General features: G+C 42.1%; 1 protein-coding gene across 6 annotated transcripts in view; it reads left to right on the top strand.

The window, feature by feature from the left end:
- Positions 1-24,164, top strand: part of COBL (cordon-bleu WH2 repeat protein) — a 318,027-nt gene that overhangs the window by 107,366 nt on the left and 186,497 nt on the right. For 5 of the 6 annotated variants that reach the window (XM_053468136.1, XM_053468135.1, XM_053468132.1 and 2 more), the window contains exons 2-3: positions 12,705-12,908; positions 19,692-19,896. In XM_053468136.1, the coding sequence (XP_053324111.1) occupies positions 12,712-12,908; positions 19,692-19,896 (402 nt within the window). In that variant the 5' untranslated portion in view covers positions 12,705-12,711. The remainder of the gene's footprint in view (positions 1-12,704; positions 12,909-19,691; positions 19,897-24,164) is intronic. The other variant, XM_053468134.1, reaches the window with a different exon arrangement.

The following is a 24,164-nucleotide window of genomic DNA, read 5'->3' on the forward strand; positions in this document are numbered from 1 at the left end:
CAGGTCCCATTCAAGCTGCGGAGCTGCTCATCTTTGGTTTCCTTGCCTTGCTTCAGTTTCCTTGCCTTGCCTCGGTTTCCATACTTTGCTGTAATCCATTCCTAGATTTCCAAATGCTCTGTTCCGTAATTCTGATTCCTTGATTCCAGTTCTGCTCTTTGCTTCAGCTCTTTTCCCTTTATAAGGTGTGCCCCACCCGTTATGTTTGTCTCAGTTTGTCTCTGTCTCTTTGATATGTGTTTATATTCCATGTTTAGTTTGTTTAGTACCTCTGTAGGCAGGGTTTAGCGTTAGGACCCACCGAATATTGGAGTACTTTGGCGTAGTGGTGGACTAAGCTTACTATGGCCATATGATGTGACGGAATCTCCAATTGTTATCTCATACTCCTAGGCTAGTCCTGTATCCATGTGTGTCTGTATTTTGTGTACCTTTGCCCTCCTACCCTGAATCATCTGAGGATTTTGGTTCCTCTCTCCTCTCCCCGTGTCCCAGTTAAGATGTCCTATCCTTGCTTAAAGGAGAAGCGTCCAGGTATTCTGGCTCCTCACTCCATCCCTGTGTTCCTTGCCATTTCCCCTGTTCTTTGTTGTGCCCTGTTCCAGGTATGTCCTGTTTTCCTATGTTCCTTACTCGCTTTGTCCCCCTTGCTTGCTCTGTTCCCCTTGCTTACTATGTTTCTGTTATATACTCTGCTTAGCTTCCATACTCCCAGCCTGCAGCATCTTGCCCATTTCTATGTTCCGTTATGTTTCATGCCTGCTCCAGGGTGTCTGCTGGACATATCCAAGTTTTGTTTGGATTTCCTGCAGCCTGCAGCATCTTGCCCATTTCTATGTTCCGTTATGTTTCATGCCTGCTCCAGGGTGTCTGCTGGACATATCCAAGTTTTGTTTGGATTTCCACATCCAGCCAAGTTTAGTTCTGGACTGCTGCTATGTCAGGGCCCTGGTATGTGGCTGCACAACCCTAGATGTCCCCTGGGAGAGGGCGGTTACCCTGTACCAGGCCCTGTCCAACTCCGCTACTGCGCTAATACTGCTGTGTCCCTGGAGAACCCCTTTTTCCTAAGTTAAGAAATACTAGGGCTGCAACTAACGATTATTTTCATAATCGATTAGTTGGCCGATTTAATTTCTTCGATTAATCGGAAAAAAAATTAAAATTTTCATTTATTTAAAATAATTTAATAAAGTAACGTAGGATGTAAGAAACAAACAGCAGAATAAAAAAACTGATAACAATGCATTTCTTGTTTTTATTTCCCAATCTGCCCCCCCCAGTTATGCACATTTGAGCCCAGACATGCCACACTGTCCTCCCCACATATGCCTTATATAGCCTATATGCCTTATACCCCCAGATATGTCACTCTGTCCTCCCAAGGTATGCCGTATACCCCCCTATGCCATAGTGCACTCAAAGATTTGCAGACTCGTTCACAGACAATACTTTTATAAATAAATACAGGGTTAATCTTCACTGCCCCCAGGATATAGATTCCCCTCAGTTTGCCCCCCTTTAGCTCTAACTGCACCTTAAGTTAACTTTATTTAATAACAACTGCCCCTAAATTAACCCTAAAACCCCACCAACCACAACTGCCCCCAAATTAACCCTAAACACCCCATTAACTATAACAGCCCTTAAATTAACCCTAAACACCCCATCAACCACAACTGCCCCTAAATTAACCCTAAACACCCCATCAACCACAATTAACCCTAAACACCCCACTAACTATAACTGCCCCTAAATTAACCCTAAACACCCCATTAACTATAACTGCCCCTAACTTTCAGCAGCCCAAATATAAATTTTATACTCACCAGTGAGTTCTTGAGCCATGTCGACGGTATAGGAAATGGGCGGGGACAATTGGCACTTTGGCCCCGTCCCTTTCTTTCTCCCTGTCCCTCCCTGCAGTCACTGCAGAATAGCCCCCCCCTTTCTCCCTGTCCCTCCTTGCAGCCAATCGGCAGTGACTGCAGGGAGGGACTGGAAAAAGGAAGTGGGCGGGCCACTTGGCAGTGACTGCAGGGAGGAACTGTAAGTAGGAGCTGCTACTGTGAGTCAGACACTAAACGGATTATAAAACAAACCCCAGCGCGAAGTCTGGGTTTCCCATTATAGGGGACAGTGACAAAGGGAGAGTGGAGTGTCCCACTCATCCGTCTGTGACACCAAAGCGCTAGGGTAGTGCGAACAAAGGGGTTTGTGTGATGGGAACAACCCCTTCCCTCGACTGAGTACACCCGCCGAACGTTGGTTCCTTCTGCCCATAGTCACCGGACATACAAGACTTGGATCATCAGGTTGAAATATTGCTGACCACAGCAGGAAATACAGCCTCTCAGGAACCTCTGCGGCACTGTAGTATACGGGAGTATAAGGGCAGCACCGAGGCTTACCTAAATAACAAGGCAGGACTCGTTGTTAGGTAAAACAGGAACTCCTTTATTTGAACCAAACACACAAACTATATACTATATATAATATAAGTAATTAGATCAAATCATGCAACACAATATCCGGGAGAAGGACAGAATGACGTGAGACATAAATAATTACATTAATTGGGGACGTAGACATGGAATAATAATAGACATATAATTGGCTTGAGACAGACAATGGCTAGACACAGAGATAACAGGAGCTCACAGGATTAACAGCTACCTGTTGTGTAATTGATAATTAGATATACAGCAGTGACACCTAGTCATATCTACAAGGGGTCTTAAGACAAGGGCTAACTCACACAATAACAGGGGAAACACTTCACACCTATAAAATCAACAATGCACCCAATGCAAATACAATCAGCCTTCTTCCTACAACAGGATGTCCAGCTGGCATTTACAGTTGTGAGTATCTGTGTGGGAAATGTGGTAAAACATATAATAGGGGAAATCAGTAGAAAATGGGTCCCTGTACCCACTTCCCCAAGAACAGAACCCCTTCTAATGTCAGGGCCCATTGTCAGTAGGCAGGAGGCTAGCCATCAGTCCCCTCCAAAAGCCCCAGTGACGGAGGGTTCACCAGGGTGAAGCCCCAGGAAGGCAAAAATAGGAATTGGTGGAAGCCTGCTCCAATTCAATCCAAAGTTTGAAGGGGCAGACGGTACTGCTATTCCAGCATGCATAATAGATGCGTAGCGCAATAGTAACAGACAAAATCAGGCAAAGTGAGACCCCCCCCATACCTTTTTGTTTGGGTGAGCATGTCGTAACAAATTCTAGGGCTTTTCCTATTCCAAACAAGCCTGGTAATCATCGTCTGAAGTTCCAACAAGAACACCTTTGGTATATAGAATCTGAAAAAGATATCATACCCGTGGGAGTACGTTCATTTTAATCACATTAACCCTACCATGCCAGGAAACACGAGGGAAGGTCCATCGTTTCAGGTCTTTTCGTAATTGGATCAGTAGCCTAGGAAAAATCTCTCGAAACACCAAACTTAAATCGCTAGGTATCCACATATGCTATCATATCCAATGCTATCACGACACCATCTGTAAGAAAATTAACTTCTAATTGCGCGCGCCTTGTCCGGGGTCAGAGAGAGATCAATGATCTCAGATTTATCTGTATTGATCTGTATTCCCGTAATTCTCTATGAAGATGTGGTAGAGAAATCAGGGGTTGCGATACAGCAAACAGCAAATCTTCAGCGTATGGGGATACCTTGAAGGAGCGGTCTGTCCCAAGCAGCCCATGTATGCATTGATTATGCCAGACCGCTTGCAGGAAAGGTTCTAAAGAAATGACAAATAAAAGGGAGGGGGGCCATGACGTGTACCGTTCTGGATTGAGAAAGATTCAGGGAGGGCTCCGTTTAATCGAATCCACACCGTAGGGGTTGAGTATAGAGCGGTGACCCAGTGATGCCAAAAATCAGCCAAAACCAAAAGACTGGGGGGTTTGAATCATAAAATCCCACGCGATCCTATCAAACGCCTTTTCCGCATCCGTTGACAAAAGGAGGATCCTCTGGCCGGTTTTCCGGGCAAGATGAATAGTATTCAACGACCTGTACGTCACCTCCCTCCCCATAATAAAGCCCGGTTGGTCTGGGTGGATCAAAGATCCCAGGAGTCGTTGAAGTCTGGAAGCCAGGACTTTTGCAAATAGCTCCAGATCCGTGTTTAGAAGGGAGATAGGTCTATAGCTCTGGCAGAGTAAGGGATCTTTGCCATCCTTAGGTAGCACTGATATTGTAGCCATCAGCGAGTAGGGATGTAACCAGACTCCCTCACGAACAGCGTTAAGCAGTGATGTGTTTGCAAGTTTCCAAAAGACACGATAATATGTAAGGGAAAAACCCGCCTGGGCCTTCCCGGATTCCATAGATTTCATGGCTGCCATTATTTCATTGGCAGTGATCTCGCACTCCAAGCCTTCCGCCTGGTCAGCTCAGAGCTTGCGGCGCACATGAGTGGTTAGATAATCTTTGATTATGGAGCTTCTACGATCACCTATATGCTCTTCTTAAAGATTATAGAGATCTATAGTACCGGCAAAAATATTTGGCTATGTCCTTAGGGGAGCATGAGATTTGATCCCGATGTGTCTTAATTTTGCTAATATAAAGCGACTGTTGTTTGGCTCGCAGGGCCCTCGCAAGCAACCGGCCGCTCTTATTGCCGTGCTCATAAAAAAGGGCTTTAGTGCGTAAAAATCTTATTATTGATTAATGTGCTCAAGCGACGTCGCAGTGATAGTAGGTCTAGATAAGTCGCAAGTTTGCTTATGGAGAGAATCCAAAGTCACAATGCGCTCTGTGAGGTCCAGGATCTCCTGATTCCTCAAGCGTTTTAAATGGGATGCCTTCCCAATAAAAAACAAAAAACAAACCCTAATTGTGCACTTATGAGCCTCCCAGACAGACGAGTGGTCAATCCCTGAGTTCGCATTTTGGTCGGAGATCTTCCAAGTCGTGTCATCATCTGAGAGTAAAGGCTCATTAAGCCGCCAGGACATGACAGTGGGCCGAAAGAGGTGGGCATGGAGACTCAAGTAATTGGGGAGTGATCTGAAAGTTCGGCTGCGTCAATCGAGCTATTTATTAGGGAGCCTAAGTGGCAGTGCTCCATCTGGAGAAGATAGATTCTGGAGAATGACCGGTGTGGTGCCGAATAACGTGTAACCTCTCCCATCAGGGTTAAGAACTCTCCAACAATTCACCAATCTATACTTCTGCAGGATAGAGTTGAATTGTTTGCTATGGGAAGAAGACGTGTGGCAGGTTCCCGATGTAGTGTCAATTTGAGGATCAGGAGGCATATTAAAGTCCCCACCCAAAACTAACACACCCAGCTTGAACTCCATGAGGGAACGAGGGATGCAAGACAAAGCGGAACGTTGTCTCCGATTGGGGAGATAAATGGAGGCAAAAGTGAACACCTGGTCATGTATGATGCCTTTAACAAACATAAATCTGCTGTTTGGATCCTCCCGCATATCTAACAGTTGAAATGCGGTATGTTGCGAAAATAAGATAGCCATCCCCCTCGATTAAATTGCGGCAAAGCTGAGTTATGAAAGGAGGGGCTTGGGAGCCCCAGAAGTGCGTCTCTTGTAGCAGTACCACCGACGGTGCGGAACGCCTAAGGTCTCTAAACCCCCGAGAGCGTTTCTCAGGAGCATTAAGACCTTGTACGTTGAGGCTCATAATCACCATAGGGGAAGGGCGGAAGGATGTACCAGCAAGACATGGCAAGAGATGCTGATAGAGATTAAGGAGGAGAGCAGCTATAGAGAGAGTATTGGGAGGAGGAAATCGAAAGATAAAGGGTGAAGCAAGGAAGAGAGAGAGAAAAGAAAGGGAGGAAAGAAAGAAAAAACACACAGCAAGGGGTGGTCTGGAAAGGATAGGATTAGAGGAAAGGACTCAAAATAGGTGTCTTGGCAAGCATAGGAGAGAGCAGACAGTGCAGACAGCAGCCAATTGCTCAAAAGAGAGATTCCCGAACTGCTAGGGGAGTCAAGGAAACCTAGCTCGAGATGTGTGATGTATGGAATATTGATTGTAAAATTCACCTAAAAAAAAAACAAATTTGAAGGACAAAATCACATTGCTCCACAGCCAAAGCCCATTTCAGTTAGAATCGACATTAACGACCATCCGATGCACAATTTAAACATAGCCCATTATAAAAACCAAGGGCCCCCACCCACCAGCCCAATCCCAACCCCCACCCTCCTTCCCAAACGAGAGAACCACCCGATCCGAGCAAAGCACAGCTCCTATAACAATAGGATGTTATAGCATTAGAACAGCTTTGATAATACAGGTATGTATAACTTAGAGCAAGAATATATACAAGACCCCTCGACATACCTTGAGGTTGAATAAGCAGGTGCCTGAGAAATCACGAAGGATGTGAGCGGAGGCAGTAAGACAGTGTGATGTCATCTGAGCGGTTAAACTGCATGAGTACTTTATTCCCCTCCTCTGGGGACAAATGAGACGTGAGAATGTAGTATGAGAAAGTAAAATTTTTTTTTAAAAAAAGTGTTTTGTGTATTTCCCCATCACAAGCGTGTCTCCTACATCTGGATCAAGTGACTTGTGGTTGCCGAGCTGTTCGTGTACACTGCTTATAACATTATCCCCCACAGGGAGGTTAGCATGAATACAACGCCCCTCAATGCTTCTTGAGTGGGAGTATGAATGAGCATGGAAGACCGTCAAGGTCGTGGGTGGGAGCGATGATACAGTGCGGTGTGATCTAAGCATTATGACGTCACATATATCTAAGACTCCTACGATGCGAGCAAATGAAACGTGGCACAGTGGTGTGAAAAAAATAAATAAACTCACAACCCGTTATGTGATGTTACCAAGGTAGTTATGCATACCATATGTCAGGTGTTTCCGCATACAAGCAAGAAACATCTCTCCGGAGAAACAAATCTTTCAACAAGCCCCGCATAACAACATTTGGAAGATGCTCTGAAACAACCTAAAGATTAAGCTGAATAAGTCAACGTAAGTCCTTCTGAGAAAAGTGGGGTGTGAGAACGACTAAAGGTACCTGAGGTATGAGCGTAACAAACATCAATGTAGGGAAAGTGGACCAGAAATCTCTAAGTGAAGTAGACGTCCTAATTGACTGGGAAGGCAGATAGCTGCCAACCTGTTACCACCGGCAACAATAGCAGTGGGCGACATTGGCGACATGAGTCCACTCCTGCCTCTCGATAGATGGACCCAGTTGGTGTGTGAAATGTGACGCAACAGAGTAATCAGAAAAAAAAATATTTTTTTGTGTAGTTCTCGTCACGTGAAGCAACAACATCCAGGATAAATGCGTGATATACGCCTTCAGTGAGAAAAAAGGGAAAAGGGTAGTGTGAATTCGAGAAGCAGTGTGATGCATTATTCCTCACGTTCGCGTATGGAGCGTCTGTCCTCTTCTCTTTCATCATTGCGCCGGGGCCTTGGGTGTCATGCTCAGGACTACTTGCCAAGCCATGACTGTGTGGAGGGCGTGGGCATGAAGGGGTTAATAGCACCAGGACTCTGGATTTACTAACTTCACCCCTTAACAAGGCATCAGTTACACCAAATTAACTCCCAAATCCTGCCTGTATCCCCCCAGGTAGTCTGCCACCACTCACGATTTTGATACCGGATTCGTGAGAAATCCGAATTAGAACATTTATCTCTATATATATATATTAACCCACCCCGGGCAAACAACGGATATATATATCCTCTAGAACTTAATAACAATATGGTAACATGTTTTCCTCTCTTAGGGTTTGTGGATATCAATACTAGAGCCCAAAGACAGACTTAGATTTTGAATATTTTAATAACAAAAAAGACAAAGATTACACTGCCACAATTGCAAAAAACAAGACATACAAAAGAAAAATAAAACAGCAAACAGTTCTTAAAAACAATGGGACTTAAACACAGGCCCCTCACTCACGAGTTTCTCCAATAAGTAGGCCTCCAATAAGTAGACGTGTGTCTAGAAGAATTGATGCTGTTTTGAAAACAAAGGGTAGTCACACCAAAATATTAATTTGATTTCTAAAAATTCTCTGGATTTTTTGGTCTGATTTTGAAAGCATTCTCACTTTACAGCATTTATTCACACTTGCCTAAAACATTTGCACTGTATTGTATGAGGTCTCTATCTACTCAGGAGAAAAGGGATATTTTTTTTGTTTTTTTCTTGTTCCATGTAGCCCAGTGTGAAGCATTCATCACAAAACAATCCTGACGTGAAAAGGTATAGCTAGAACCCCGAATTCCTGCATTACCATTAGTTTTGTGGTTGCAGTTGGCCACCTGGAAAGTTAAGTAGGATGTCTCTGGTATCTTCAAAGATGTGCTTTTAGGAAATATGTAGTCTTATATGGGGTTTATTTGAAATGTGGGACATGTACCCAGTAATGTAAGATTCCCAGTTTTTGTATTATTTAAGTTTTAATGATGTCCCAAGGGAATCTCCCTCCTTAAATATAGGTCCACTTTCCTCGAACCCCTACATTTTTTAAAAAAATACTTAGATTTTCGCTTTTCTTTTTTTCCTGCTCACCTCCATCGTGACGATCCTCTCCCCGTCACGAGGAACTCTTCTGTGAGCCCGCCCCCTTGAGTGGCACTGCCACTCAGCAGCACGGTGTATGCCAGACGGCATGCACACACTTGCACACACGGCGGTCTTACCACCTCACCTCGTGGCTGCTCTATGTGAACGTTGGTCTGCCAGCCCACCTGGTCACGCGGGCCGCACATTGAAGTCGGGCAGGCCGTAGTTGGACAACCCTGACCTAGGCGCCAGGACAAAATTCTCAGTCGCCATGGCGACCTGGCCCTGATATTTGTCAAGCCCTGCTATAAGAAAAGTTTTATTAGTAAATATTAATTCACATACTTTGCTCTGAAAAAAACCTTGTCTTATAATCGAGAAAATACAGTATATAGTTTAGTTCTAGCCGCTTTTGGAATCAGCTTCCAGCATAATATAACTTTAAAAAAAAAAATCTAGTTATATTTAGCCATGTTAAGCCAAACATCAATGAAAATATGTCATATTAGGTCTTTTCAAAATCAGTACATAAACATAAGTATATTTTAGTATGTGTATTTTCTCATTCATAGTTCTAGGTGAACTGACAGTTTTTCATGATTCCCAATAGTTTATATTTTTTCATAATAAATGATATATATATATATATATATTATAACCAAACAATGATAATATTTCACGTCTTTTAATTGGTCAAAATACCAATTAAACATCCACAGTGTTGGAGGAAAAAGTAAGTGAGCCGTTGGATTTCATAACAATGGGAGCAAATGGCAGCAATAACCACAAACAGGAATTTTAGGCAATTCTTTATGACAGAACTGCTTAAGCTCTGCTATACTCATAGGATGTCTGGTGTGAATGGCCCTCTTGAGGCCATTCCACAGCATATCTAATCAGTTAAGGTCTGGGCTCTGACTAAGCCACTCCAAAAGGCAGATTTTGTTTTTTTTTAAGCTATTCTGTAGTAGGTTTACTTCAATGTTTTGGGTCATTGTTCGGCTGAGCCATCCTGACATTATCCTTTGATACCTTAATAAACCTGGGAATTCATTTTCCCCTAGATGATATTCTGTCTAGGCCCCAAATCATGATGCTCCTTCCACTGTACTTCGCCGCTGGGATGTTTTCATGTGGGTATGTTGTGCCCTTTTTACATCATACGTAGTGCCGAATCTTCTTCCCGAACAATTGAAACTTCATTTAATCCGTCCACAAAACATTTTTCTGCCTATCTCTGTTCTTTTTTTATCTCTCACTTTGATCCTTCCCTTTCTCATTCTATATCTCATATTTCCAATTTCCCTTAATCTCTCCATTTCTCTCGGTCTCTCCCTTTTCTTATGATCTTCCCCCTTTCTCCCAATTGATATTTTCTAATTATCATCCCCTTCTATCGCTGCCCTTTCTCTTTATATATATAAAGTTTTCATACTAACTATTCTATCTATCACTTCCCTTTCTCCTAATCTCTTACCTTGGTCCAGGGGTTGGAGTCTAATGTATATTCTCCACCTGGCCATAATTGAGTATTTTACATGTGCTTCTGGTATTCTGCTGACTCTTAATGTGATTGCTTTACTATTGGTTATTACAATGGTACTCAGATACCTGCTTTCCAGAACCAAACTATTAAAATTCTGGGAGTGGTTTTTGATTGTTGCAAATAATGAGAGAGATTGGGATATTGTTTTAGAAAAAATGTACTTGGTAAAATAGATTTATTGACAATGGAAGGAAAGTTTTAAATTTTAAGGCGGTATTGTTTCCAGGGCCATCACAAGACATTTCTGCTGCCTGGGTTCGAACATGAAATGTTCTGGCTCCACCAGGTCCACCAAAACTATGCCCACATCGATTATATTATATAATGATTAATATATGTACTCTCTCACACTCTCACTCCTGCTCTCTAATAATCATTCATGCTCTCTCAAAGAGTCTTCCTACCTTCTCCACTGACTACTTATATGCCCTTGTTTCCTTTACCACAGCTCAGCTTCTTCTCTTGTCTCTTCTAGTGCTTTTTGTTTTCTTTCTTCCTCCGTATCTCCCTGTGTCTTCTTTTTTTGTCCACTTCTCTGTGAACCTGGTCTCCTGGATCCTATATTTGGCACCTCTCAATAGCCCTGATAACCTGACATAACGTGAGGTGATACTGCCAAGCGAGACCTGTGTTTTTGTGTCAACCTGGCAGGTTCTGTTGGATTTTATTTTTATATCTTGTTGGAAGCACAAAGTTGAACGTTGTGCTCCCTTTCTCAGCATCAGCACATGTCTCCAGCGCATTAACTGTGTAAAATGTTTTTATTGGTTTATTATTATTAGTGTCAGCAAAGATTTATTATTTTTATATGTATTTCTGTCTAAATGTTTCCCCTGTTTCAAATAAAGTAAACACACACTCTTGTTTGTTTTTACACTGCCAGTATAATAGGATGAGCAGATGTTGTGGGTTTAAGGGCTAGTTCTGAGATTTCTGGCCCTCTTTGCTATTTGTCCCCAGAATTATTCCCTAAAGGTTAATTTTGTTTTAAAAGTTTTCTTTAAATGTAACCCTAAGTACTCCATCTCACCTGCCGATAAAAGTAAATAAAAGTTGTGTGCTGGTAACTGATCTGTTGTTAGAATAGCCTGTCAGTGTGCCAGTGCAATAGTTATTATGGGCTCTACACCCATCCAGTTTGTAATAACAAATCACAAAAATAGCATAGAACCTCACCTATAGCCATACCCTTTAATGATTAATATGTCACTGATATTATGACTCTTGAAATAATGTGAGAGATTCATGTGGAATATCACCCTAGATCCACGGCTAAGGCTGGGTGGTTTTGATGAAAGTCATTATATTAAAAAGATAAGCAAATGGTGATGTCGCCAGGTGTGAGGATTTATCAGCCACCCCACCTTCCTCCCAGCCTGATATTCCATTATTAGCTTTGGGTGTACCTGCCTTCATATACATTTCTGTTTTTCTTCTTTTCACTTTTGTTGTCCATAAAATACTGCTAAAATTTTTATTTCATAGATACCCAAATAAAACTTTTCATGCTTTTAGCACATCCACTTTATAGAGAATTTAAATGGGAAACCAAACTTGACAGAACTCACAGAAAACCATTTAACCTTATAGAACACTCTAGATTTTTGTTACTGTTCATGCAACCCTAGATAATGAACAATAAGATTCATTGTCTCATTTTAGGAAACTGTTTCATACCTCACAAAGGTTCTGTTTTTACCTGACAGTGTCCCAGCTCCCATAAGCAGCTTTAGGGACAAAGCCCTGAGTTTCTTCAGTCTAGCCCCGACCCTCATGTGCTGCACGATTGCTCTTTGAGAGCGCCATCCAGGAAACCTTTTCTAAATATTGCTTAAATGCATTTCATAATAAAGAATTTTAGTATACTATACAAAGATTAGTTGCCTTTGCTCCATTTGTATCTTGATAGTACTGCATGCTTCTTTCCTTTTTTAAATTCCAAAACCAACAAAGGTATTGAAGCCAATCGAGAAACAAAGTCTAATCTGGGGTCATGTAAAAACATGGCTAACCTGGACCATTACAGTCATTAAACATAGTCTGTTCTCCCTAACAACCTTACCATATTTGAATTTATTGTTAAAGAAAAAATACACATTAGTGGAATGGTATAACAGTATTTTACCTAATATACAGGAATACATGTATTTTAACATTTTTGGTATCTATTATGCAGTTAGTCAGCACAGGTTATACACAAACAGAAAACCAATAGCCATTTTAAGGTCCCCCTTTATTCATAATGTACCTTACTTATAGATATGCTCCTCTGCCCCCCAGATATGCCACTCTGCCCCCCAGATATGCCACTCTGTCCCAGATATGCTTTATGCCCCCTAGGAATGCCTATCTGCACCTAGAAATACCACTCTTCCCCTCCTGATATGCCACTCTGTTAACTACATATAACATCCCCCCCCGACTTACCAATGGTGCATGACAAAAATGCAATTAACTGAAACTAGACATACAGGGCATTTTGCAATAAACAATGACCGTAGTGCCTCACTACCTTATATTTTCCATCAGGGACATTTGTGTGGTAATTTCTAAACAAAGTAATTGCAGAATGTATTTAAATTCAGTGTCATTTTCTTACTATTTTAGAAAAAAAATGAAGGCCCGTGCCCCCTCGCCACCAAGCCAACCCCCTGCTCCTAAACCTCTGGCGAAGCAGAACTCCTTTTCCGACTCAGAAGGAACTGGGAACCAAAGTTCAGAAGACTTTAAGGATAATATTTTGAATAGGAAGGTTGACCTCCGCATATGTCTTCCTGATGGCCAAGAAAGATTGGAAACTGTAGATGGAAGGTAGGTATGAGAGTTATATGCTATTCTCATTTGATTTTTTTTCTAACTTGATTTGATTTTTAGGCTCCACAAGCTTATATTGCTTGAAAATAGAACTATTTATGGGAAAACAAGCAATTTAAGTGCTAAATAAAGTCTGGCAGTCTGAGAGTCAAACATCAGAAACCAAATTGTATGCAGTTTGCATAATGCTTGTTTTAACAGTTTTGTTGGCAACATCAATTTACATGGCATAATCCTCCATAAACCAGAGATTTTAGTACTTGAATACATTTAATAGATTAAGGAAGGAACCCATAGTGCAACACCTTAAATAAATTTGCAGTGTGTCTTCAGTGACAATTAATACATACCTTCCAAAGGTACCAAATACCTCTAAACTTACATCCCTATTTTCTGTGTGGGGTTGACTCCCGGAGGATGTCAGAGGGAGGTTAGGGGCTTTTTACTACAGTGCATGGATGAAGGTGCCACAATGTAAGATTGCAGCCACTGAAACAGGATAAGAAAGCTCTCTTCTCAACATCAGTGGAGTTATATAGGTGTATTGCTTTGTTGCATGTATACCTTCACAATATTAATATTATTAATTCAATTGTAGGATATGAAATGTGTGTCATAATTTCTAAAATCATGATACCAGTACTGCTCACAAAATAAAATATAAACACTATGGCAGCTGTACTTAGATCACTGTGTCATCAATATCCATGAGATAAGCACAGAGGTCACCATACCCACAATATGTCATTATACTTCCCTGTGGTATCTAAGATCACAAGTTCAGTCTCCACACATTATATCAGTGCCTTGACAGAGAAATGCTGTTTGTAGGCTTTACCAAAACAGGAAAACTAAAGGAGATAGTAAAACAAGGGCATACTAATGGTATTATTGAAGAAGCAGAATTGCACCAAAAATGTATACATTAAGATTGAATGATGTAAGCATGAATAATGTAAGATGTAACTCTCCAGACACTCAACCTATCAAAAAATGTTTCAATGATACATTACTGGGGAATTGGCAAAAGTTTTTTTCTGTTACTTTTGAAACACACTACATGAAACTCTTTTTACACACCATACCTCTGCTGCCTCTCTCAGACACAGTTACTCTACATAAGCAGTACAGATTTTCACATTTTACCTTCAACTTTAATCACTCACATAGCCAAATCTGTGCACAAACCCATAGACCACATTATACATAAGTGTAAAATGTATTGCTTTTTAAAACTTCACTATAGGCAGGCCCGGACTGGGACTAAAAAATAGGCCCGGGCATTTAAGCCTGAGCAGCCCATTTTTATTTATTTATTTATTGTTAAAGCCCACCCTTTATGTACCATCTTTGCATTTACTCACTCATTCACACAAATCATTAACACATTTATTAATGCAGTCTCACAAATCATTCAAGCAATTCATCCACACATGAATTAATTAATTGTCATACACATTCACACAATTAATCCACACATTTATTCATTCATTCTCATACGCATTCACACTACCCCCTCTCCCCATCTTATCTGCCCCTTCTCACTATGTTCCCCCTTTTCAGTATGTACCTCCTTCCCCACTTCTCAATATGTACCCCCCCTCACTATCTATCCCCTCTCCCCATTTCTCATCTAACCCGTATCTGCCCCTTCTCACTGCACCCCCCTCCCTCACCCTACTTACCTTGTTGCCGGAGCAAGCAGCAACTGCGACCGGGCCCGCAGCAGGGCCGGATTGATTTAGGGACTGATGGAGCTGCAGCTCCAGGCCCCTACCTTAAAATAGGCCCAGTCAGGACAGTTTTTTGATCAACTTTATATGTCATTCTATCAATACTAAATTACCGTATTTGCTCGATTATAAGACAAGGTTTTTTTTTGGTTTTTTTAGAGCAAATGCTCTGAAAAATAGCCCTCCTCTTATAATCAGGGTCGTCTTCTAATCAAACCTCAAGTGGAGGTCTGACTATGAAACTAAGATCCAGATCCCCTGCAGGACCTGGATCCTCCTGTCTGGTAACCTCAGTTGCTGCTGGCATTTCCACCGGCGTCTATCACCGAGCGCCGGCGAAGGTGCGGACGGCAGCAGAGGTTGCATACGCGCGTATCTTCTCACTGCCGGGATAGCCCTGCACTGTGCCGTCCCAAAGTCATTGGCGGATCCGGTAATTTTCTGGAGGAGGCTGGGCCTAGCAGGGGTCACACAGCGTCATTGCGTAATCCCGTGGGAGCTGCAGTAAGCGCCTGCTATGGCGTCGCAGTGAGTGAAGTGCCTTAGTTGCTTGAGTGCGTGTCTTGGTTTCGAAGTGTGTCTGAGTGGGTATATTAGTGTCTGGGTATCTAAGTGTAAGAGTGGGTAGGTAAGTGGGTATATTAGTGTCTGGGTGTGTAAGTGTCCCCATATATGCCACTCTGTCCCATGATATGCCTTTAACGGGCTGCCGTTAAAAAGCTGCATCGCCGAGATCGTGGCATTTCCGCCGCGATCGGCGGCTTTGCAGCATCCACGGAAGCCTCACAAGTGAGGCTGACCGTGGATCCGGGGAGGAAAGCCCTCCCCGGAAGAAAAATGGCCGCCGCACCGATCATCAAAGATCGCAGCGGCGCTCGGCTAAAACAGCTTAGGAAGCCATAGAAATCGCTTCCTAAGCATAAACTGTGTTGCTGACATGCCTCGATATCGAGGCATGTCAGTAACACTACCCCCCTACCCCGATCGCCTTGTGATTGCTCCGAAGAGCAACCACAAGTGCCATCCTGTAAATGATGTTGCCGTCATTCACAGGATGGCATTAACAATAGAAAATTAGTTCACAGAGTGTCTATCCAGACCCTCTTGAGAACTCTCGAGCTCCTTCTGCAGTTTGAATGTAGGTACTGCATCCAACCATGCAAGGTCAATGGAGCCCAGCTCACTAATGAGAGTAAAAAAAAAAAAAAATATTGTTCAAAAATGTTTAAAAAAAAAAAATATATGGTAACATGTAAAAAATGACAAATGCCCATTGGGTGTCTTGTATTAAAAAATGCATGAGTGGATGGGGTAAATTGAATTGGCCGGGTTCAAAGATGTCCCAAATATGGGACATGGGGGCAGTAGGACCGGATGTCTAAATGGCATAAAAATACACACCTCACAAAGGCGGCCTTTTACCTCCCAAATAACCCAACAAACCCATGCATGGGGGGTATCACTGCGCTCAGGAGATGTTACTGAACACATATTGGGGTGTAGTTTGACACGCACATATACCAGGAGCGATAAGTACCTGAAGTACAACTTGTGTGAAAAAAATACAAAAAAAATGTACTACCATAAAGTTTCACAAAGGCTGGTGGTAAAATAAGTGCATGGAAAGGGTTAAAATACCAGCATTTCAAATACCGTACTTCCTCAATTATAAGATGATCCCTAAACTTTGGATCTTAATAAAAAGAAGAGGCTTGAATATAAGACAACCCTACTGGGAAAAAAATCAAAAACCACTGTTTTTGCTTTTGTTGCTCTCTCACTCTATCTCTAACACTGTCACATTCTCATTTACTCTCACACCCTCATTCACTCATGCCCTCTATCAATGTTCTCCTACCTTTTCTATGTCCCTGTCTCCTTTTCTGCAGGTCTGCTTCTTCTCTTGCTTCTTCTTTATTTGCTTCCCCCTGGTATGAGCTCCATTATTCAGGTGCCCTGTTTGGATGAACGTGGAGAGGCTGTTCCTGTGGTGCGTGCCATGGCTCCACCCTTTTGTGGATGTACTCCAAGAGTCCAGCATTTTGCAGACAGATTTGCAAAGAAAGAAGTGTAGAAATAGGAGGGCCTATTGCAAAAAGGCGGTGCCATAGTGTATACCACAGGGACAACCTCTCCCCCCAGTTTCTTCAATTAGGGGAGAGAGTGTGTGCAAAGGCTCTACGCTTTTAAGTACCTGGATAATAGAACTGACACTAGGGAGAAGTGGACAAAGAAAGAAGACAGAAGAAAAATAAGAGTCAAGAGAAGAAGTGGAGCTGTGGAAAAGGAGACAGAGATCAGAAGTGGTTGACATAGAACAGGGGTAGGAAACCTTTTGGTAGTGGTGTGCCAAAGTAAAACCTTCAAGTACCTTGGTGTGCCGGCAATAATCTCAAAGAGGAGCGAATGGTTGAGAAAGTAAATATTTGAAAAAAATATACTGTATTTGCTCGATTATAAGACGACCCCGATTATAAGACGACCCCCCAAAATCAAAATATTAATTTAGGAAAAAAACAAAAAGCCTGAATATAAGACGACCCTATAGGAAAAAAGTTTTACCAGTAAATATTAATTCATGTAAATTATTTTTTCATGTTTAATAAAAGCTATGATTGAGAAAAATATATTTTTTAAATTTCCTTTTATTTGCCAACCTGCCCCCCCCAGTTATGCCACTCTGCCCCCAGAAATGCTTTATACCCCCCTATTTGCCACTCTGCCCCATGATATGCCTTATACCCCTATATGCCACTCTGGCATATAGGGGGTTAAAAGGCATATCATGGGGCTGAGTGGCATATAGGGGGTTAAAATGCATTTCTGGAGGTATATAGGCATATCATGGGGCTGAGTGGCATATAGGGGGTTAAAATGCATTTCTGGAGGTCCAGAAATGCATTTTAACCCCCTATATGCCACTCAGCCCTATGATATGCCTTTTAACCCAGCATGTACTGGCTGCCTTGGCTTGATAGGAGTGTGATTGCTGTTAGCAGTTTGATATATATATATATATATATATATATATATATATATCAAACTGCTAACAGCAATCACACTCCTATCAAGCCAAGGCAGCCAGTACATGCTGGAACCTGGGGATGATAGTAGTGGGATTACAGCCTCCCTATGCCATGCTACAACCCCCACCCCCCTTACACATCCATGCTATCACACACAAACACATTTAAATACTCATTCATTCCATTAATCACACATACTTCACACATTAATCACACATACTTACCCAAAAACCCTCCCCCACCCCCTTACCTGAACTGCAGATCTCTCACTCGAAGACTTCTGCAGGGGACCGGCTGTAGAGCAACTTCTCTGGCCCCGCCCCCAGAGGAGGGAGGGGGAGATAGAGCTCTGTGAGGACGCTGCAAGCTTCCTGTCCTCCTGCTTCTAACAGAAGAGACGCTGCTCGCGACCGGTAAGCAGCATGGCCCCAGCAGACATTTTTTGGGGGGTCTGAGAAGACGACCCCGATTATAAGACGAGGGGTATTTTTCAGAGCATTTGCTCTGGAAAAAACCTCGTCTTATAATCGAGCAAATACGGTATATTCCGCAAACAAAAAGGAACATCATGAAAACTGCTTTTCTTTCTCAGAAAAGCAGAGGTGGAAAATTTGTTTGGGTGCATTTTTTCACCTTTTTTTTATACACTGGAACCAATCTCCTACCTACCCCCTCAAAAAAACATAATGAATAAGACAAACATGCCCCATATTTGCAGGTATACATAAATAATGTATGGAAACATAGAATAGCAGATATGGATCAACAGACAAACAAAAAAAACCCCAGCTTTGCAGGTATAGATCAATTGGAAGCCACACACAGGGCCGGCCCAAGGCATAATGCCGCCTGTGGCAAAGTTTAAAATGCCCCCCCCCATTATCTACCCGTCCTATGCCCCCCCCCCTTTGTACTTGCCTTTCAGCAGCCCTGCGGCGAGTCTCCCTCCTCTGTCTCTGTCCCGGCTTGTAATGCTGAGCGCCGGAAATTACGTCATCTTACAGCATTACAAGCCGGCACCGAGGCCGAGCTAGAGTGCTCACAGAGGAGAGGGGCGCCGAGCGGGTACTGACAACTTGGTAAGCGAAAATCACTCGGCTCTCTCTCCTCCGCTTTAAAAAAAAAAAAAAGGGGGCTTGGGGCGGCAAAGTTCAAAAGTGCCGTCTGGAGCAATTGCCCCACTCTGCTCCATGGTATAGGACACAAAATCTCTGCATTAAAGGTATAGATAAAACTCCCTAAATTTCAGGCATAGATCACAGGTTGGACACCCCAAAGCCAGCCCTCGCATCCACACTGCCCACATAGAACCTGATCAGCACGTAGATAACACACTACCTGTACCACCTTTTATCCCATAAACACCCTGCTCGTGCCATCTTTGCCTTTCCAAAAATCTATTATTATTACATCTATAACACACAAAGACGCTTTTACAGTCTCTCATTATTCCGGTGCTCAGCATGAAACGCCAGTACCGCGACTAAGACACTGAAGACTTGCGGAGGAGAGTGCTCTTTTCTCCGCTTCTAGCGCTTCCTTCTGGGCTACAAATAAACAAAAAGGTGTTTCAATTGGGTGAGCAGTCAACCCCTGACTTAGAAGGTAGGAAGACATTGACAAAGAGAGTGAATGAGAGTGTGAGTAGGACAGTATTATGAGAGAGCTTGACTGAGGCTTAGTTGGTAGTGTGGGAGCAGCGGGTACCTGAGGTCTGTTTTTTTCTAAAAAAAAAAATTCTGAAGAAAAAAAATCTTATAATCCATCAAATATAGTATGAGCTTTTTACTGTCGAGTGCAATACTCATATTGATCAGCCTTTTAAAAGTTATATTTGATTGGTGGTCAGCTAGGGTGGTTCAATGCATGAGTGGTTGTTCATTTTACATTTGAATAGTAATTGCATTGCAGAATATTATAACTTTAGGCATCTGGAGTGGAAATTTGAATGACAAAACTTAGAGTACATGTTTTCATTTACACATACATTTTACGAATACATTTTCATTATTGTTTTTTAGTAAAGCAGTCATGGACCTCTTGGTGGATTTGTGCAGCCAGTATCATCTAAACCCAGCTTATTACACATTAGAGGTGAGACCTGGAGCATCCAAACACATGTTAAAGCCAAACACATCGATTGGGACCTTAGACATACAAACACTGTGTCTGAAAGAGAAAGTTCCAGACGTAAAAGTAAGAAAACCTCCACCAAGGATTCCTGAGGTAAGGGAGAAGAATATAACAGTCTGAAAAGTAGTGGATTAAAGTTTTCAAAATCAGTCTAGGTTTTTCCAAACCATAAAGCTGAGGGAGAGAGAGTGCTTATGTCCATATTCAATCTATCAATTAGTCCACTGGCAATGTGGGAATAAAAAAAAATCAATTTTGTATTTTGTGCATTATAGGCTGAGTGTGTAGAAGTGAAAGTAAATCGAGTAGCTTCAGCATCTCCTAATCCATTTGTTTTACTCCAACCCAATTATAATTACTTTAATCTCTTCTTCTTCTTATCCATGGGATTGGTATAAGAGTGTTCACGATATTACTTTGCAGACTGTACAAGCATACTTGCAAGCTTCCTGCGTTTTGTCTAAAGGTTATCAGAATTACCGGGCCAAACTCAGAAAGTTCCCAGGTATGTTTATAACATGAGCTGCTAAATTTAATTTAATCTCTAGGCAGGGAGATTGGTGTTTGACTCCATCTCACTGACCAGGTTTTGCTTACTTCCTGCCCTGGTTAGTCTATTGGGGCTAATCCATCTTCATGTGTCCATGTGTACGGCTAGCCCCACCTGCTCAGTACAGCCCTACCCACATGTTCCTTCCATGGAAGCCCCAACAAGAACAAACCAAAGCTTACTGGCTGTTATCATGACATTATGTGGAATGTGGCCATGGAAGTGTTAATGAAAGAAAAAAAGCCTCCCCGCTCTCCCCATAGGCACACGAGCAACTATATCCCATACCTGCTCACCCCATTCCCCAAAAGTTAAAAATACCTAAAGAGGCTTCAGTAATCCCCAGAACTACTCGAACTCTATAAAAATAAAATGTATAACATTCAAATAAGGAAGATGGTAAACTGAGTTCAAAATTAGTGCATAAAGGATTTTTATTTAATCCTAATAAAATGGTCATAGTGCTTATGCAAAAAATAACGATAAAGATGCATACTAAACAGCAGGGGCATAACTAGAAACTACAGGGCCCTAAGGCAAGAATTGCCACGTGCCCCGCCCCCAACAGCTGGTATGTGCCGTCGCTGCCCCCAAATAACTTGGCTGTGCTGACTTTGCCCCTTGCCCCCCTTTCAACGTACACTCTGGCACATATATATATGCAGACACGCTTAAACCAATTACACACACTTACTCATACTCACTAGACATCCATGTTTACAAACACACAATTAGACATCCATGCTCTCACACACGTAGATATCCTTGCTGACACACACACACACACACACGTACACATCCATGCTCACACACATACAACACTCTGTGCCAACACTGTGGCACATATACTGTATGCAGACACGCTTAAACAAATGAAACACACACTTACACATGCTTGCACACACACACAATTAGACATCCATGCTCTCACACACATGTAGACATCCATGGTCACACACATACACGTACACATCCATGCTCACCCACACAAGCAAAATTAGACATCCATGCTAGCTATCTAACAAACATTCCCGCCCTCACCCACTTACCTCTAACTACTCCTGCAGCTTTTCCACCGTGACCCCTATACGCTGTTCCAGTTCAAAATACTTTCACCAGTGCTTACTTTGCCCCTTGCACCCTTCCAACATACACTCTGGCACATATACTGTATGCAGAAATGCTTAAACAAGTTAAACACACACTTACACATCCTTGCCCACACACACACAATTAGACATTCGTGCTCACACACACTAGACATCCATGCACACACACAATTAGACATCCGTGCACACACACACACACACACACACATACTAGTAGACATCCATGCTCACACACACACAAGTAGAAATCCATGCTCACACACAAGTACACTACATCGCGTAGTGGGAGCAGCCTCAGTTTCACTGCACACACATGACTCCGATACGCTTCTGTATCTCCGTTCCAGTTCAAAATACTTAAGATAGGGATAGATGAGGTACAGGTTGGAAGGGTCTAAACAATTTTTGAAAAGGCACGGGGATACAGGAAGGAAGCCAGTGCTAAACAGCATCAATATAAACAAGGATAAAACACAAATGTAAAGTAAAAACATTTGTGGGAATATCCAGGTGTTACTTGTATAGAAGGAAATTAAAATTAGGGTTTTTCTTCCCATTGGGTGCCACGTGAGGAAGGAAGTGTGTAGCCCAATCACTGTAGACAAAACTGAAGAGTTGGGTCATAAAACCTGCAGCAAACACCTTCCTAATATTTTGAAATGCCTTATTTTGTTGTTATGGTACCTCATACAATAACTCTGAGGTGATCACATCTTCCATGTTATAACAAACATACACCTGCAGTGAAGGAAGCAATTATTTGATCCCCTGCTGATTTTGTATGTTCGCCCACTGACAAATACATGATCAGTCTATAATTTTAATGGTAGGTTTATTTGAACAGTGAGAGAAACAAGAAATCCAGAATAACGTATTTCAAATAAGTTATAAATTGATTTGCATTTTACTTAATGAAACAAGTATTTGATCCCCTATCAATCAGCAAGATGTCTGGCTCCCAGGTGTCTTTTATACAGGTAACAAGTTGAGATTAGGAGCACTCTCCTAAAGTATAGAGTATTTTATCTGGGCCGGCGGCATCAATACACAAGGGGGGCAGCTGGGGCCATTACATAAATAAATACTAAAGCGAGTGGCAGGCTGGGTGCATAAATACACATAGTGCTGGCTGGGGGTGATACACAAGGGGGCAAAAACACAAAAGGAGGGGTCACCGACAAAGCAGTGTGGAAAATATTTTTTTTGTAGCTTAGCCTGGCCAGATGTGAGTGTCAGTTTGGCAGTGTGTGTTTGTGTGTCGGGGTGGCAGAGCCTGTCCTGGTGTGTGTTTGGGTGTCAGTGTGGCAGAGCTTGTCCTGGTGTGTGTCTGTCTGTTTGGGTGTAATTTTTATTTATCCAGCGATAAAACGCCCTCCTTAATTTGTAGTAATTTCAGAGGACAAAACATTCTAGGCCCAGAAATCAGTGAGAGGAAAAGTGAATCTATTTTAATCTGCATGTTTTATTTAAAAGGATGAATCGCACTAAATTGTGGCTTCAGGAGTCCTGTGTATGATGACTTTTTTAGTGTAATCCCAATGCCATCACATAAGATTCTGTCCTATATTGTCTGCCGAGCACTGATGTCATCTTTATCTAGTACACATCGATGCCGAGGAGTTAAGATTCTGTCTGTTATTTATTTGCATGAAAAGGCCCAAAATCATTGGCATCAGGCACCTGATACTCTCAATCTGCCCAAAATATTCTAAGAAGTATTTTTTTTTATCTCATGGACAAAATGAGATAACTAAAGTATATATCATACAATCACTTCATAAACTCATGCCAAATGCACTGCATATATATTTTGAAGAAAATATGCTTATAAACTGTTTTTCACCATTTACCGATTTTAAAAAAATGTCCCCGGATTTCATTTTAAAATTCTGGTCACCTTAATTTACAGCAGCATCTCACGGTTTAGGAAAAATTCTAGACTCGATTTTGCATTGCAGGACCAACACCACCAGCAACAACCACACAACACCAATGAATAGACACAGTCAGCAGTATGCTATTGGACTGAATTTCTCCAAGGATTGGACCATTTTGATGAATTTATCCAAGGAAGGTGATAAAGCACAGCAGCAGTAGTGGGGCACTGGGTAGGCAGACACATCTATGGTAAAAGACTAAATTTCCCCCCTAACCTCACATATTAGGCATACTTTCTAATTTATACGGTGATATATTGCTTGGAGATACTGAGATGCCTCCCTTACCCTAGCCAGAACAATATTGATACTCAAACCAACTAGACATCGAAGGACGGTGGCCTCATATAGGACTAGTACGCTATTTAATTAATTTTAGCAGATAGGCTCCAAAACATACTTCCACGTGTTCTTCACGACACTCAGAGAGTTTAGAGAAAACCAAGGCCTTGTTTGTGGGTACTGGTGAGCGCCTACCACAGCTCGGAATAAGCTTCAAAGAAGATACTATACCATACCTGGGAGTTAAGTTCTGACTTGGGAATCCTATGTGAGGAATATACCCCAGGTGATTCTTAAAATCGAATCAGAACTCAAAAGCTTGAAACATTTGCATTTAACTTTTTCTGGGAAAAAGTTGATTTGCTTTCAGAGACTTTTGGCTGCAGACACCCCCACCCTACTTACTGAAATGGTACGTCTTCCATCTTCAGCTACCTAAAGGGCTCTTCCTCAGTAAATTTAGCTAAAAATAAAGTTTGTATG

The sequence above is a fragment of the Spea bombifrons genome, chromosome 5, assembly GCF_027358695.1.
Source record: "Spea bombifrons isolate aSpeBom1 chromosome 5, aSpeBom1.2.pri, whole genome shotgun sequence".
NCBI classification, from domain to species: Eukaryota; Metazoa; Chordata; class Amphibia; order Anura; family Pelobatidae; genus Spea; species Spea bombifrons.